Consider the following 17,921-nt stretch of genomic DNA (forward strand, 5'->3'; position numbering starts at 1 on the left):
CATAGGATACGTCACATTGGAATTTTTGGCCAATCGAAGTATGTGGGACGCGAATGTGTTGTTGATAGTGTACGCGATGGTGGAAATGCACGAATCGGACCGAGTGATGCGACAGTTCAGGTGCAGACAACAAATTCCACCACCATCGCAAGACATGGAAACACTGCACAAGGGGGGAAGAACGATGAGAATTGACAAGATATTCACAATGAGTACATTGATGCTTAGGATTATAAGAATCAGATTGCTAATAATTTGCTAAGAGATAATATACATAATAATATCATATACTATCCCATTTGGAATCAAATTGCTAAAAGATAATATCCGATAATAATATTCTAACAAATTATCAATATCTTCATCAATCTATCATATAAATTCTAAATGTTAATTCAATTTTTTTCATTTTAGTATATTTTATTTTATTAAATTTATATTTTTATTTAATACGTAGGTGGGCATTATATAAGTTTAAAATTATTAGTAGTAGTTATTATTATTTTTATATATTTGTAATATATGATAAAAGAAATAAAATTTTAGAACATATTTTAAAAGCAATTTTTGAAACCTATTCTAAAAATAAATTTCTAATGATTAATTGATTTTTAAAATTGTTTCTACAAACCCATTAATAAATTAAAATATTGTAAATAAAAACATGCATGGAAAAAAATTAAAATATTGATTATACTAATTTTTAAAAAATATATAAAAAAGATATTAGTTGCACTAATATTTTAAATAAAATATAGATTAACAAAAAATTATAATTACAACAATTACTAAAATTTAAAAAAATGGAAAAATATTTTTTAAAAATAAAATAAAATAAACATTACTTTAAAATGAAAAAAACTTTTAAAATAATAAAATAAAATTAAACATTTTTAAAAAGTACATTAAATTTATAAAGGTTATCTATGATTTTAGAACAATTATAATTTTTAAAAAATTAATAATAAAAATTTTTAGATGTTATAAAATTCTTTTAAAAGTTGTTTAAAATTTAAAAATATTTTTAAAAAAATGAAAGATTTAAATTATTCTAATATTAACTGTTAAAAATAATTAAATCATTTTATATATTTTTAATTTTTAATCAAAACCATGTTTAAATAAAAAATTCAAATAATGTATTAAACATACTTTAAATATTAATTTTGTTTTAATTTAGAGATTTGACAAAAAATAGAAAAATTAAAAAAGAAAATAAATAATTTCAAGTGTTTCATAAACGTATGAATTCCAAATAATAAGCTTTTGGAAAATTAAAATATTCTTCCATGTATACTTACATGCAAATATTTAATTAAAATTTGGGCAAACTATTTTTAGGACGCTTTCATTTTGGTTACTTAAATAAAATCCTTGCAATTTTGTCACTAAACTTTTAGGACACTTTAATTTTAATCACCCAAGTGTTAAGGGTGGATTTGGATGGATAGTGCGTTTGCTTGCGGTTAGTGTAAAAACAACGGTGATAGTGAGATTAAATACTGTAAAGTAAGACAAAAAGTAAGCTAAACGCACCACACCGCTTAACTTGTACACGTCATATCATATTCACACTTTCATTTTGGTCACATAACTTCTAGTTTGCTTTCATTTTGGTCACTTAACAAAATCCTTTTTTTTAAATATTGATTGAGGTAACAAATATTAATAATTAAAATAAAAAATGGTAGAAACTAAAATAATGTTTTAAAAATTGTCAAATTGTACTTGTTTATCCTATTGCTGAAAGTTCTAAATTTTTTTTCATATTGAAATTTTAAATTTTAAAACATCAAAATCAATTAAATAAATTATCGAAAAAAATTATCCCTTAATAATGCCAACCGATTTGTTACTATAATATTAAAATTAATTAAATTAATTTAATTTCCTTTTAAATCTTAAAAAAATATTTTATATTTCTAAATTAAAATAATTAAAATAAATTATCTTTAATAATTGTATATGAAACTCGATTTTTTGATTATTTGATCTGGAGTATTTCATATTAAGCTAAAAGCAAAAAAAATCTTTACAATTAATTAATTTATATTCCATGCCAAACAAAATTGTAAATTTTTTCACTTCTTTACACAAACAAAGAACAAGCAAATAATTTAATTAATTGCAATGATTTTTTTTTAATTTTTAACTTAGTATTAAAGATTTGAGATTACATAATCAAAAAAATTTTAAGTTTTACAAATTGTGAGTTAGTGGATTGATTTCATTAAAAATAATATGAAAATATAAAATAAAATTTTAAAATCTAGAAGAAAAGTAATTTAATTAATTTCAATAATATATACTAACAAATCGATTAACACTATTAAAAAAAATTTAAAATTCAGATTTTTATGTTTTGAAGTTTACAATTAATGTTAAAAAGTTAAATTTTAATTAAAAATATTATTTTGAGTGAAACTAATAGATTAATTCAAATATATTTTAAGAAAATAACATGTATTTTTCATTTTTAAAATTTTAATTATATATTCAAATTTTTAAACCAAAAATAATATATTTAAATTTGAATATCTAAATTATATATTAAAATTTAATCTAATTTTTTAATGAATAAATATAATACACTTAAATTAATACAAACAATAACTCGTAGAGCAAAATATCTCTGATTCTTAATATTTAACAAAATGTATTAAAAATGCGACCCATATATTGAGACATAAGTATCAATGATCTAAATAAAAGAAAAAACATACTACATTTAGGCCTAGGTCTGGGAAACACTGAGCTCAAGAAGAAAAGAAACGAGCAGAATCGGACAAAGTAAATACAATTAAGATATTGCAAGTTAGCACATGTTGAAGTTTGAACCAGGTAATAGTATTAAAGGGTAGTAAAATACAGGGACGTATTTGTAAAATATGATCTATGTTCTGTCTAACACACACAAAAAACAAAACAGCCGTATGATCTTAACCAACACACAGCATCCTTAACATCAATGTTCCAATCTGGTTTCTCATGCAGTAGTAGATCAGCATTCACTAAATCCTAGAAATATATCATCCATGGGCTCTGACGCAGAATCTCAAAGCACTAAGGCTAAGACACTGACCTGCAAAACCAAAGGGATCCGCTCCTTGTTAGATTATTTCGGGAATCATGATTGAAGATGGCATTTGAAACTCCATGACTACAAAGTTACAGTGTCCAACTCCAAACCACCAGAACCAACTACAGAAGCCATTTTTGATACCATGCCACAATGTCCTACTTCTGCATCAAATTACAACCTCAAATACTTCTCACAACCTTACTCCATTATTCTGCTACAGTGTTTAAAAAGTGCATCCTTCCTAAAGGTTACTGAGTTATTAAACAAACTAAAACTAATCGGTAGACCTCAAATGATTTCTTATCCGGCTAACCATGACCCATCAGGCCAACTCAATAAGCATAATCATTTCACACAGTCCTCATTGCTCCACAGCTCATCTTTATGTTATTTTGACTCTTCATTTTTCTTTAAATACCCATGTCTATAAGGATATGATCCTCCAAGCACCCTCTAGCTACATGGAGAAACTTACATACCCATGTTGGATGTGTACTTGTGTCGGACATAGACACGAGTCTGAGTTAGCATAGATTCATCCTTTTAAAGATCGAACTCCTCATATAAGCAAACTACTGAATCCTGATAACTTCAAGTTTTTAAGAAAAAAACATACAAAGACATTCTAAAAGCTTTCTTGTAGTTTGATTAGATTAAAATATTATCCCAATTGTTAGAAACAACTAACATGATTGTTTCTATACCAGTTATCCACTTATAAAATGTAAGATAACAAAGCAATTTTGAAGCACCACACCTCCTTTAGTTTAAAAGAACATTTTGGTGGCTGGTCCTCTCTTTCAGATTTCAATGATTAGAGGTGAGAATTGAATGAACACTTCATTAGAAGCAAGGGGTCATCTAGCATCTAATGGGACATGAACTTACCTTTGACGATCTATGATGACATGAAGTTTTTAGTTTTTACAATAGGGACAGCCTGGAGACCACCAAAGGGGTTTTTATTGCAGTTTATACTCTTATGATTTATGAAGAACGGATTTTACTACATGTTCTTTTTTACACAGAGGAGTTGACCATTCTAAAGCAAAGTATAATTTGAATGCTTTCTTGTCTAAGATGGAAAAAGCATAGCCATGAATGGGTCCATTGCTTCAATTCACTTCCGTTACTGCAGGATTAACATAACTGTGACACACCTAAAGTGACCCTAGTCGGAAAGTGGTTTCGGGACCACTAAACCGAGTCATAAAGATAATTAACCGTCATAGTTGATGCTCATTATATGTACATATGCATGCGTGAAAATTTCATGTAACACCCCTTACTCGTATTCCGGCTCGGAACAGAGTATGAGGTATTACTAAGTTTTTTAAAAAAAATTTGACAGCATTTCTGCTTAATTTTGCTTAAACCTCCTGCAAATTTAAATCACAATCCAATATATATATATCAACCAAACTCATTTATAATAATACTCACAATTTAACTATTAATGAACACCACATTTTAAATCATACCATAACATATATTTACATGATGATTCCATATTTCATAGGTCGTCTATACATGCCATAATTTTCCGGAACGATAGTAGCAAAATACCCCAAGTGTGAAGGATAGTGTGGATGATTGTCTGACTTCGTTCCAAATTTTTGAGTTGTCGGAAGTCACTATAATCAAGGGAAAAATAAAATCGAGTAAGCATATAGCTTAGTAAGTAAACGCATGATAAATAAGTAATTACTCACATAACTACACCAAAATATAAACTTATTCATGAATAACTTCATTGTTTAGGCAATTTCCAGCAAACTGTTTTTCTGCGTCATAGTCGCTAATTTATTTTTATCCGGAGCTACAGGGCTCCAAATTGAGTTTCGTAAATTTTCCCTGAAACTAGACTCATATACCATTTCACCATAAAAATTTCAGAATTTTTTACCCAGCCAATTAGTACAGTTTATTCATTAAAACTTCCCCTGTTTCACTGCCCAATGGTTCTGACCCTTCCTCAAAAAAATTCACTTAACTCTCTGTACAAAATTTTAAAAATGGTTTCGCTTGTTTCTATTAAAAATAGAGTCAATAAGGAATCCAGGAATATAAATTTCACACCATAATTATTTTTTTACAATTTTTGGTGATTTTCCAAAGTTAGAACAGGGGATCCCGAAATCAATCCAGCCCTGTTTCAGTAAAAATTCAGATATCTCCAAAAATACAACTCTTTTGCTTATTCTATTTATTTCATATGAAAATAGACACATTCAGCTTCAATTTCATATATTATTCAGCTTCCCATTCATTTTCCACCATTTATGGTGATTTTTCAAAGTTACCCATCTGCTGTTGTTCAACACAGTTTATAACTAAATCGTTCTTTTTTTCGTTTTTGATATTTTCTCCCATCTCATACATGGATCGATTTAGTATCCAACTCAATATTTGCCCCATAAAAATTTCCACCATATGGCAATATTCACCTTCCACACTTTTTCGTTGAGCACTCGGAATGTTAACCGTTATTGGTGGATCTCGCACTTAGCACCACCACTTAATCGGGGAATCAGCACTTAGCAACCCCTTGGGGAATCAGCACATAGCAACCCCCTTTTTATTTCAGAGATACGGTGGATATCGCACTTAGCACCACCAATGAACCGGGGAATCAGCACTTAGCAACCCCTCGGGGAATCAGCACATAGCAACCCCTTTTCACATTTCAAAGATACGGTGGATATCGCACATAGCACCACCAATGAATCGGGAAATCAGCACACAGCAACCCCTTTATGTACAACATACTTCGGCTTATTCCGAGTGTTCAACCCATAAATCATATATTGCAACTCTTTACCACCTTTCCCGATTTAACAACATTTTTAGGATATGGCCAAACATTTATTTTAATTCCAAATAAATCTCAACATATATCAATTAATGTCAAAATAATACATCAAGTCACGTGTTTACTTACCTCGGTGCAAAATATCGTAATTTTGCACTTCACTCCACTATCTTTTCTTTTCTTCGTTTGAGATAATCTTCACGTCTTTCTTGATCTATAATAGCAAATTTAACTCATTTAATGTTCACATTCATTAAAATAATCCACCACCCAACTTTTTGAAAAATTACAATTTTGCCCCCAATCTTTTGCATAATTACACTTTTGTCCCCAAGCTCGGAAATTAAACTTCATCACTTATTCTTAGGTTTTATGACATGCTGAACATTTTTCCCTTCTATGGCAACATCAAATTCTCACTCTAACATACACTTATGAACAATAATTATTTTTACCGATTATGCCTATTTACCCGTTTTCGCTTAAAATCGCTTAGCAAAAGTTGTTTAACATAATTTATAGCTTCATATTCCACCATAAAACAGCAAAATAAACACATTTCACCTATGGGTGTTTTTCCAAATATGAGCCCTAACACGAATTATTGCTAGAATAAGCTAAACCGAGTTACGAGGATTCCAAAAATGCGAAGAACATTAAAAACGGGGCTAGGATGCACTTACTATGAGCTTGAGAAAGCAAAGAAACCTTAGCTATGGCTTCCTTCAAATTTCGGCAGCAACTAATGAGGAAGATGATGATTTTTGTCATCTTTTTCCCATTTTATTTTTTTTATTACCAAATGACTAATATGCCCCCACTTAAAAAAAATCTATTTCTCTCATTTCTTATGTCTATTTTTGTCCATCAACTAACTAATGGTCTAATTACCACATAAAGACCTCCAATTTAAAATTTCATATCAATTAGATACTTCTACATATAGAACTCAACTTTTGCACTATTTACAATTTAGTCCTTTTGACTAAATTGAGTGCCCAAACGTCGAAATTTTCGAACGAAATTTTTACGAAAATTTTCCGTGAAATTGTAGACCATAAAAATATAATAATAACCATATTTTCCCTCGTCGGATTTGTGGTCCCGAAACCACTATTCCGACTAGGCCCAAAATCGGGCTGTTATATTTCATGTTTGAATTTTGTTAATAGTAAGTGAATTTTATCAAATAGGACTTATGTGAGAAAATTTTGAAATGTGATAGGTCAAAACATAAGGATCTATTAGTGCATGAAATAAAAAGGGGGACTTGCATGTCAATTTCCCCCCTAATTAGTAGTGGCCGGCCATGACAAGTATGGTAGACCAAGTGTGATGGGCAAGAACATGTCATAAACATGTTAAGTTAGTGTTTCATGGGAAGTATGATAAAATAAGGAGCATGAGAATAAAATAATGAAAGGGAATATGATGAAAACAAAAAAAAAGTGTGTGGTTGTTCCCCCATTTTGCCGAAACTAGAAAAAAAAAAAGAGAAAGGCTTCATCCTTTGGTTCTTCTTGGCCGGTTTGAAAGGAGGAAGAAGAGAGGTTTCGGTCACCTTGAGCTTAAGGGGAGGTTAGTATGTTGTGTTAAATTCTTAAATTTTAAACTTGTTTCTAGTTAATTAGCAAATTTCTTACACAAACCATGGCAAAATTTCGAAATCTCGGTGATGGCTTGAGCATTCGGTTTTGGTTGTTGAAAGGAATGAGTTGGAGGTTGGATCATGTTAAGATTCGGCCTTGTACATAAACATTAAGAGTTTGATGTTTTTGCGATTTTTGGAAGGTAAATAAGGTTATACACAAGATAAATACTAAGATTTTGGTTGACTTGTTTTAGTGAGGTTCGGCCAAGGACCTTATGTGCAAGTTTATTCGGTTTAAGTAGAGAAAACGTGACGGATAGATATGAAGTAATGTGTATATTGGTTCGGCTGCTAAGCAAGGAAATAATTGTTAGTAACATAGTATCTATGCACTTATGTATATATATGTATGTACAAATAACCTATTTAGCTATGGATATCTAAGGTGTTAAATAATGAAATTCTTGATGACTTGGGTTAAATAGCATTCGGCCAAGGACTATATGGGCTTGTTAATTCGGTTTAAGTGAAGAAACTATGATAGAGAAATATGACTAAATTGTGGACTTTGACAATTTAAATGATGCATTTGACTTGTGTACCGACCTAGGACGATATGTGTTTCTATATGAAGTTAGATGGTGTTGATGAAGTTCGGTAATGCATGATGTTTAAATAGTATTGAGCAAGGTCATTGTACTTAAATTGTATGACATACATGTATTGAATGGAATTGCCCAAGTGAAAATATTAAATGAATTTATTTGTTTAAATTAAGCTCAAGAGCAAAGAGGATCTAAATCTGATAAAGGGAAGGAAAAAGTGATCGAATAGCCGCCGAAATCGTTCGACCACATCCGAGGTAAGTTTTAAGTGATTAAACGTTGAGTAAATTCAATCATAATAGGACATAATGAGTTGATTTAATAAGATATGATGTGGCCATGATATGTCTTAAACTCAAATGGTAAGTTCATATGTGTTTGGACTTGGAAAGTTAAGAGCAAATTGTAATAATTTGCTTTGGACAGCAACAGTAACGTGATTTTAGAAAATCACTATAAATTGTTGGTGTGGAATTATAGGCTGAATAAAATATGTAATCAAGGCTTAATTAGTCTAGTTTCTTATAAAAGAGACCTTGTGAGCAAACAAATTTCCTATAAAGAGATATTTAAAGTTGTGTGAGACGGTGTCAGAATGACTCCGAAATCCCCTGTTCTGTTTTTAGAAAATCATTATAAATTGTACAAAAATGGTTATAAGATAAAATTTATATGCTTAGACTCCTTAATGAGTCTAGTTTCAAATGAAATCAAATACAACACATTTTGAATTCTGTAAAATGAGAAATTTGATTCGTAGTGAAGAGTGGTCAGATTAGTCAAACAGTGAAACAGGGGAAACTTTAAGAAAAATCTGGTATTGATTGGCCAAACCTAAAATTCTGAAAATTTTATGGATGGAAGATATACGAGTCTATATTCAGGGAAAATTAACGGCAAGTGATTTGGAGTTTTGTAGCTCCAGTTATAAATAATTTAGTGACTACTGCTCAGGAAAACAGCTCGTAGTGAATATGTGATTTTGTTGTAAACATGGATAAAACTTGTTTTAGTTACTCATAAGCTATTGATTAAACCCATACGTGAATTCTAAATCGTGATATTGTAAAACGATACATGAGTGTTAGATGGATCTTTGATATTAAAATTTGTGAAATTGTAAGTTTATGAGTATTCGAATATGAAATGATAGTATGGCGTGAAATTGAATTATTCATTGGGAAATGATTAATGTAGATTCGGCCAAGACAAAGTGTATACATGATAGTATATGTGATATGTGAAGTATATTTGGATAATTGTGATGTGAATGTATATATATGTGATAAGGCCTAATGGCCGATGTGATGAATGTGAAAGTGTATATATGTGATAAGGCCGAATGGCCAATGTGATGAATGTGAAAGTGTATATATATGTGATAAGGCCTAATGGCCGATGTGATGAATGTGAAAGTGTATATATATGTGATAAGGCCTAATGGCCGATGTGATGAATGTGAAAGTGTATATATATGTGATAAGGCCTAATGGCCGATGTGATGAATGTGAAAGTGTATATATGTGATAAGGCCGAATGGCCAATGTGATGAATGTGAAAGTGTATATATATGTGATAAGGCCTAATAGCCGATGTGATGAATGTGAAAGTGTATATATGTGATAAGGCCTAATAGCCGATGTGATGAATGTGAAAGTGTATATATGTGATGAGGCCTAATGGCCGATGTGATGAATGTGAAAGTGTATATATGTGACAGGGCCGAGTGGCCAACGTGATGGATGTGAAAATGTATAAATGTGATAAGTCCCGAAGGGCAATTGTGTCAGTGCTATATCCGGGTTAAAACCCCGCAGGCTTTATGCGAGAGTATTATCCTGATTAATGTCCGTAGGCTTCATGCTCGTACTATATCCGAGCTTTAAAGACCCGACGGCTAAATGCTAGGATTCAAGTAAGACTTTGATATTGAGTATCTGCATTAAGTTACCATCAAATAAGTATTATGTATTCAAGATGTTCAGGTACGTATTACTTACTCATCGGTGGAGTGATTTCGAGGTGAATTATCAGTATCAAAGAGGTAGGTAAATGTGATTAATATTATAACTCCAAATGTGAGAATGTGCTTTGGAAATATTTGACCATCTAGGTCATTATTATTCGAAAGTATATATGTGGCAGCCAAGTGTTGCGTTTAATGATATTATAGATCGAGATGAAGCTCTAGATTAACTTCATTGAACAGTTGAAATGAATGACCAATAATAGTGATTGAGAACACTTTGTCTTGCTTAAAACTTACTAAGCATTAAATGCTTACTTTGTTCTTTGAATCTCTGTTTTATAGATTTTGGTTCGTCAGCTATCGGACTCGGGATTATTGAAGTCGAAGTCGCCCACACTATCAAAGCCCTTTTGGTACACTTTTGGTTGAACTCTAAAAATGACATGTATAGGACTACCCTTTTGTAGTGAGTCATGGACCCTTTGGATTTGTATAATTTTGGATAGCCATGCGAAAATGGCTTATATATGTTTGAGCATAATGTTATAATCATTTGGTATGGATATGGTTATTGAGAGGTGTGGATATGCTTAACAAGGATTGGCCATGGGAATGGTTAATCACTATCATAATTTGTGCTATTTATGCTAAAATGGCTAGTTGAATCATGGAAACTATGAAATAGATAAAGTCTACCTTAAAGGCAGATGTTGACAGCAGCAGTGATGTAGATTTGGAAAATCACTAAAAATAGTAGGAATAGAATTAAATAGTGAATAAATTATTTAAATGAACCTTGATGAATCCACTTTCATATGGAAGAAACGAAACGGTCATATGAGTGGTATGTTAAGAGATAATTAGGTTTTCGTGAGACAGGGCCAGAACGGTTTCTGGATTCCCTGTTCCGACTTTGGAAATTCATTATAAATTAACCAGAGATAATTAGGAGTCATGCCATATATGTATAGATTCCTCTCTGAGTCTAGTTTCTATAGAAACAAACGGCATCAGTATTGAAGCCCTGTACAGGGAGATATCCGAATTGTAATGCATGAAGGTCAGTGTAGTCGCACCCTGTAACAGGGGAGACTTTAACTAATAAACTGTACTAATTGGCCCGACCAAAAATTCTAGAAAAAATATGTAGATGGACATAGGAGTCTAGTTTCAGGGAAAAATCACGAAACTGATTTTCGAGTTGTGAAACTCAAGATATGATTTTTAAGGTGACAGCGACACAGTTAGCCAGCTGTCTGGAAAAATTTAAAATGGACTGCGATAGTAAGCGAATTTAGTCTGTGAACCCCTCGTGTCCGACTCCGGCAACGGTCTCGGGTACGGGGTGTTACAATAACAAAGTAGCAAAGCCTGGACCCAAGTTATAATTGAATGCCTAAAAGACTCAAGGAAAGTTTCCACCGATAGCCAAATGAGCTTTTATATGGATTCAGCATAGCAAAGGTGAAGCCATAGAAGTGAAAAGAACACAATCAGTAGCTAACATGATTCAAGATCATGTCTCAAAATGTCAGATAATGGCTCCAAAGGACCACAACACCTCCTAAGAATACAAAACTACAACAAAGATTTCAGAATTGCCTCCAGAAAAATAGAAAGCATGTTTTGGTATCACATTAACATGAAAAGTAGTAGATGCAATGCAAGAACAATTGTGAAGTTGTATCCCTGGTTCCCCTACTTCACTAAAATCTGCTAAAAACAGCCTAACTTGTATCATTTATGGAAAAAGTTACCAAACTTGCACAAGCACAACATCAAAGAAGCTTTCAATTCTCCAGATATGATAAAAAAAGCAAACATAAACTGAAAAGAAGAATAAAATTATCCCATACCCGATGAGTTCCTAATAATCAACTGTTCTTTGAAGTCATGACTTTTCTGGCAGCCATACCCTTCCTAGCAGCCCTGGCATTATCATATTCAAACTTCAACACATCTGATATATGAGAAGTATCCTTGACATAAAAAAACCTCCCAAGCGCACTCTCTTCAATCAAAGGAAAATAACAGAAAAGTTTAGAGTTCACCAGCCAAAACCAAACCCCAACAAGAAAAGTCCCCAAAGCAGCTCAAGCAAAAACCTGGGCCACAGTATGGTAACCCAAATAAACCCTGGAATACATAGTCAAAACAGCCGAAGACCATGGCAAAAACAAAGCAGCCCACTTGGTTGACTTTCCAAATCCCACCAATCCCCTTACAAGTCAAAAGGGTAAAATAAACCGTACAAAAGAACATGTACAAAAGAACAGTGACTTGAAGGCCAACCATGAGAATCACACATTTCTAATAGCGCACAGGCTTCAGGCCTGGCTTGTTGAACGGATTTCTTGATCAGTTCATTAATGAAGTGAGATATTAAAAGCCCTAATCCAAAGAACATTCCTTGAAGCTCTCTACGGAAGTAGAAATGAGAAACAAAGCCACCAAGGGAAATGAAAACAGGGACTAACGAAACCCAGTCTAAGAAATGGCCGAGTTGATCACCTCTTTGATACCTGACATGGGCTAAAGTCACGGCTTTTAATGGATGATCAGCTCTCATGGTGAAAATTCAAGTCAATCGGAGAAACTAAAAATAAGGTCAGTTTCAGGTGGGATGTAGTTTGGGAGGATTGGGTTTTAACTGGTGTTTCAGTTCAGTGTTTGTTTCTCGAGAAACTGCCGGTAATGAAAAAGGTGTGAGTGAGCCGTTGATACACGTATACACCGACGAAGAAACAATACACGTGGGAATAAAGGAATACACACGTTGATAGATCCCATCTTGTTATTTTCTCCAAAGGTTGGGGTATTATTGGTTTTCCAACATGAAGAGAATGTCAATTTAACGTCTAATCTGAGATGTCAGTCGTGAGCCGTTGGATTAACTGCAATCCGACGGATGAGAAAGAAACCCTAGTTGAGCCAAAGCTGAGAGTGTGGCTGGCTACTTAAGTTAAAGCAGCCTGCTGCTCTCGCCCTCTCTTTCTCTCACTCAACGCTCTCCTTCTGTTTCTGGTCAAGCCAATCTCAAAAGACTCCCCTTTTAGCTCACAGGTAGTAACCCATTTAGAACTTAAGGTTATCTCTCAAATGTTATTGCTTTGATTCGAAGAAAAACGTGGTCTGATTTGTTGGTAGCTGAAATGTTATATCTGATTTGCTGAAATGGTTCTCATGCGATTAACTTTTTGCGTGTAGTTTCGGATCTGATTCTTTGTTTTTTTTGGTTGTTGTGTTTTTAGATTTCATTCATGCATGTACGTTTTGAACTCTGAAATTTATTTTTCTGAGCAAATAATTCCTGTGATAACTGGTTTATTGAAGCAAATGCTGCCTAAGGGAAATTTTTTAACGAAAATAATTAAAATTGTCGGGGATTATTTTCTTAGGCTCGTTTGTCTTCGATGGACATGTTTGACTGGCTTCATGGGAAAGGATAAGCTAAGATCTAGTGGCTGTAGTTCATTGGAATGAACTCCATATCTATGGAGGAACTGGGCTCGAATCCCAGCGGCCACGTTTTATCAATGTTGGATCTGTTGAATTTAAATGTGGCTTGATTTTCTTTTTAGAAATTGACTTGAACTGTTCTTCGTAAACAATAAAAGTGGGTCCCAGATTCATTGTTTCTTGTTCACAAGATGTTGGTCTTCTTGTGTGATTTTGACTTGGAATTATGTTTTGAGCTTATTTTATGAATATGTTTCTTCTCGATTTTTAGCTCCTCTCTTGAGTACTATAATGGGTAAGGAGAAGGTTCACATCAACATTGTGGTCATTGGCCATGTCGACTCTGGGAAGTCTACAACCACTGGTCATTTGATCTACAAGCTTGGTGGTATTGACAAGCGTGTGATTGAGAGGTTTGAGAAGGAGGCTGCTGAGATGAACAAAAGGTCATTTAAGTATGCATGGGTGCTTGACAAGCTTAAGGCCGAGCGTGAACGTGGTATTACCATCGATATTGCCCTCTGGAAGTTTGAGACTACCAAATACTACTGTACTGTCATTGATGCCCCTGGACATCGTGACTTCATCAAGAACATGATTACTGGTACCTCACAGGCTGACTGCGCTGTTCTCATTATCGACTCGACCACTGGTGGTTTCGAAGCTGGTATCTCAAAGGATGGTCAGACACGTGAGCATGCTTTGCTTGCGTTTACCCTTGGTGTCAAGCAGATGATTTGCTGCTGCAACAAGGTAAGGTTTAGAACGTGTTGGAGTTTATTGTTAGATTGTATTGATGTTCTTTTTATCAATAATGGAATTTCAATTATCATCTTGTACAGATGGATGCAACAACTCCAAAATACTCCAAGGCAAGGTATGATGAAATTGTGAAGGAAGTCTCCTCATATCTTAAGAAAGTTGGTTACAACCCTGACAAGATCCCATTTGTCCCAATCTCTGGATTTGAGGGTGATAACATGATTGAGAGGTCTACCAACCTTGACTGGTACAAGGGTCCCACTCTCCTTGAGGCTCTTGACCAGATCAATGAGCCCAAGAGGCCTTCAGACAAGCCGCTCCGGCTCCCACTTCAGGATGTCTACAAGATTGGCGGCATTGGAACTGTGCCTGTTGGTCGTGTTGAGACTGGTGTCCTTAAGCCTGGTATGGTAGTGACCTTTGGCCCCTCTGGTCTGACCACTGAAGTTAAGTCTGTTGAGATGCACCATGAAGCCCTCTCTGAGGCTCTCCCTGGTGACAATGTTGGATTCAATGTCAAGAACGTTGCTGTTAAGGATCTCAAGCGTGGTTTCGTTGCTTCAAACTCTAAGGATGATCCTGCAAAGGAGGCTGCCAGCTTCACCTCTCAGGTCATCATCATGAACCACCCTGGGCAGATTGGAAACGGATATGCCCCAGTCCTTGACTGCCATACCTCCCACATTGCTGTGAAATTTTCCGAATTGCTGACCAAGATCGACAGGCGATCTGGAAAGGAGCTTGAGAAGGAGCCCAAGTTCTTGAAGAATGGTGATGCAGGGATGATAAAGATGGTTCCCACCAAGCCTATGGTTGTGGAGACTTTCTCTGAGTACCCACCACTTGGACGGTTTGCTGTCAGGGACATGCGTCAGACTGTGGCTGTTGGTGTCATCAAGAGCGTTGAGAAGAAGGACCCAACGGGTGCTAAGGTCACCAAATCTGCTGCCAAGAAGAAATGAGATTGCATTTGATAGTATCAGAGCCTTTTGATTTTGGTTATCTTTGTAGTTTGGTACTTGCAGTTTTTAGACCAATTTTGATGTGTGTTCATTTGGTTGAGACTGTCATCTGCATACGGATTGTGTGTTTGCTTTTTCCGTGTCAATTTTAGTTGAATTCCTTCAAAGAATGCTAATTTGATATTTCCTTGTTTTCTTATTGTTATGATGGTCCTAAGCCTTCGGTTTTCAGCTAATTTCGTGGTCAAATCAGGTTTTAGCCTAATTGTCTTGTTATTTTTCTGAATTTCCATCTTTCAGTGATAAGTTAGTGAAATATGCTATTTTGGTAATTATAAAATCATCTTTCAATTAACGTAAAGAAATTTCCATTGCTTATATAACAAAGAAATTCTTTAATGATGTGTGATGTCTATCAAGAAAGATATGGACGAATATCATATTAATGCTCATAAATTAGAATTTCTAAATTCGTATAATACATGGACAAAAACAATAATTTAACTGGAAGCCAAAAATGGTCTTAATTTAGATCATCGTTGGCTTGAAAATTTTAAGGTTTGTTATATTTGTTTTTCAATATCATGCTTTTATTAAACAAAGAATATGTTACATAGAAGGTCCACCAATCCAAAAGCTCAAAATTTTATAAAAGTCCAAAGTTCAACTATCAATCAAGAAAACCTAGCAACAAACATCAAAGCCACTGTTGTTGGAGAAGAATGCTTGGGAAGGTCGGAAGTCACCAACAAAGACGGATGTATCTTTCAACAACATGTGACGCCTCTAGAGAAAGGTCATCAAGGAGTTGCATCAATAAAACGTTTCGTACCTTTTTTACTATCTTATATAATAGGGTATTCTAGGGGACTTCATCCAGGACTACCTCCTTCTAAAGCTTTTTTTATATTGAAGAGAAGTTTCCAATATATGTATATATGTGTGTGGGGAGGGGTCCATTTATACTAGTGTAAAACTTAAGTGATTTTGCTTTTCCGTAACTTTTTACATGAGTAATATTTTAACAATTCAACCATCATATTTCATTATCCATTCATATAGATAATTCATGTTAAGTTTGGCATAAATTAAAAATGAGATGAGAAATTACCCCTGTACTTTACCAAATCTTCCAATATGGTACCTACACTTTTGATTTGTCCAATTTGGTACATGTACTTCAATCTCCTTAATCATAGTGGTACTTGACCCTAACGCCATTAAAAAATGATGAAATGACATGTTGACCAATTATGTGGTGCCACGTGGCTCATGTTGACTCATTGACTAATAGTTCAAGTGCTTTTTTGCAATAAATCCTAAAATTATTCTCTTTCCCAAATTATATTTTTCACAATACTTTATTTTTTTCACGTTTTTACTTGAAAACTTAATGTTTTCTTTTCTTTTTTATTTCTTTTGTTCCCTTCTTCTTCAACCCTAGTTGTTGCCACTGCTGCCCTCGGCCGCCTTCCAGCTCGAAATGGCACAGAGTGTTGCTCTTCGTTCTCTCTTTCATTTTGTCCAATTCGAAAAACTTTCCAAAAGTCATGAAATGCCTTTAAATTTTTGGATTTTTCTAATCTCAATCTAAAGATCCAACCGTGTAACTTTGACCACGGTCTCTCCTTAGCATGAGGAACCTTTTCATCACTCAGATCCTTCAAATGATACCCTAAAACCCGAGTTTAAAAGTGGGGGAGGGTTCACTTAAAAAAAGAAGAAGCCCTCCCCTCTTTCTAGTTCCATCCAATTGAAATTCTATGTTTAAGCTTCTTCATTGAATCTCCCAAACAATTTTTGTATCTTCAATGAACTAAGTTTTTCATTTTGTTCGTTTCTTTTTCTTTCTTTTTTTTACCTAAAATTACATCTACAGAAACAAAAAGAAAAAGATAAACTTTTTTATTTTTCAATTTTCCTTTGATTTTTATTTTTGTTGTTTATGTTATAGTCTAAATGAGAATTATGTTATGTCTCAAATTTTTAGATATTTGGGTGAGATTTATTTTAGTAAGAATGATCTGGAAATATCTATCATTAGTTTTTAATTATTCCTTTGTAGTATCTTGTTTGATTCTTAAGAAAAATATGGAAGTGATAAAAAATTAGCAGATAAGAGGAAAAATTGAAAAATAAAACAAGGTAACATTCAAAAAAAACGTGAAAGTAATTTTTAAAAGTAAAATATATTAAAACATTTTTATATAATTTTTTATTTTGAAGAAAAATATACTTTTTAATATAAAAATTTAATTTTGATAAAAAAATATTTCTATCAACAATAAAACAAAATAGAAAAATTGCCCACAAGGGTTTGAGCTAGAGGTCAAAGGTCAATAATCATACATGTAGTGCCCATTGATTGATTAATGTGTCACGTCATCTATTTTTCTAACAGTGTTAGGGTCAAGTGTAGAACATCTAGGCCCACGACATCACTAAACTAAAATTTAGCTACACCTTCTAGCACTCTAAAATAAGAAAATAAAGGAGGAATTTAAAAAACCAAATAGAAGATTGAATATTTGATTTGATGCAATTAATACTTATAACATAGGTGGTAATCCTTAGTGAAAATGAGACTGGAAGGGCATTCTTAGCTAAGGGTGATAAATAACTCAATCGAGGATAAATAATTATTTAATTAGATAGTTAGGGATTTAATCGATCATAAGT

At 33.3% G+C, this 17,921-nt stretch overlaps 1 protein-coding gene and 1 pseudogene across 1 annotated transcript; one reads left to right on the top strand and one right to left on the bottom strand.

Moving 5' to 3' along the window:
- Positions 1-2,783: 2,783 nt before the first annotated feature.
- LOC107899671 (lipid phosphate phosphatase gamma-like) lies at positions 2,784-12,628 on the bottom strand (annotated as a pseudogene).
- Positions 12,629-12,989: 361 nt separating this feature from the next.
- Positions 12,990-15,425, top strand: LOC107899668 (elongation factor 1-alpha). The gene is made up of 3 exons (XM_016825437.2): positions 12,990-13,122; positions 13,790-14,271; positions 14,361-15,425. The coding sequence occupies exons 2-3, from the start codon at positions 13,810-13,812 to the stop codon at positions 15,240-15,242; spliced, it is 1,344 nt and encodes a 447-aa protein (XP_016680926.1). The 5' UTR covers positions 12,990-13,122; positions 13,790-13,809; the 3' UTR covers positions 15,243-15,425.
- The last annotated feature ends 2,496 nt before the right edge of the window (positions 15,426-17,921 follow it).

This window comes from Gossypium hirsutum, chromosome D04 (assembly GCF_007990345.1).
Source record: "Gossypium hirsutum isolate 1008001.06 chromosome D04, Gossypium_hirsutum_v2.1, whole genome shotgun sequence".
Classification (NCBI taxonomy): Eukaryota; Viridiplantae; Streptophyta; class Magnoliopsida; order Malvales; family Malvaceae; genus Gossypium; species Gossypium hirsutum.

What these genes read in the sequence shown, in the direction of transcription:
- LOC107899668 (XM_016825437.2), top strand. Translation starts at nt 13,810, where the DNA reads ATGGGTAAGGAGAAGGTTCACATCAACATTGTGGTCATTGGCCATGTC. An exon ending in TGATTTGCTGCTGCAACAAG is followed by an intron (nt 14,272 to 14,360) that starts GTAAGGTTTAGA and finishes CATCTTGTACAG; the next exon opens with ATGGATGCAACAACTCCAAA.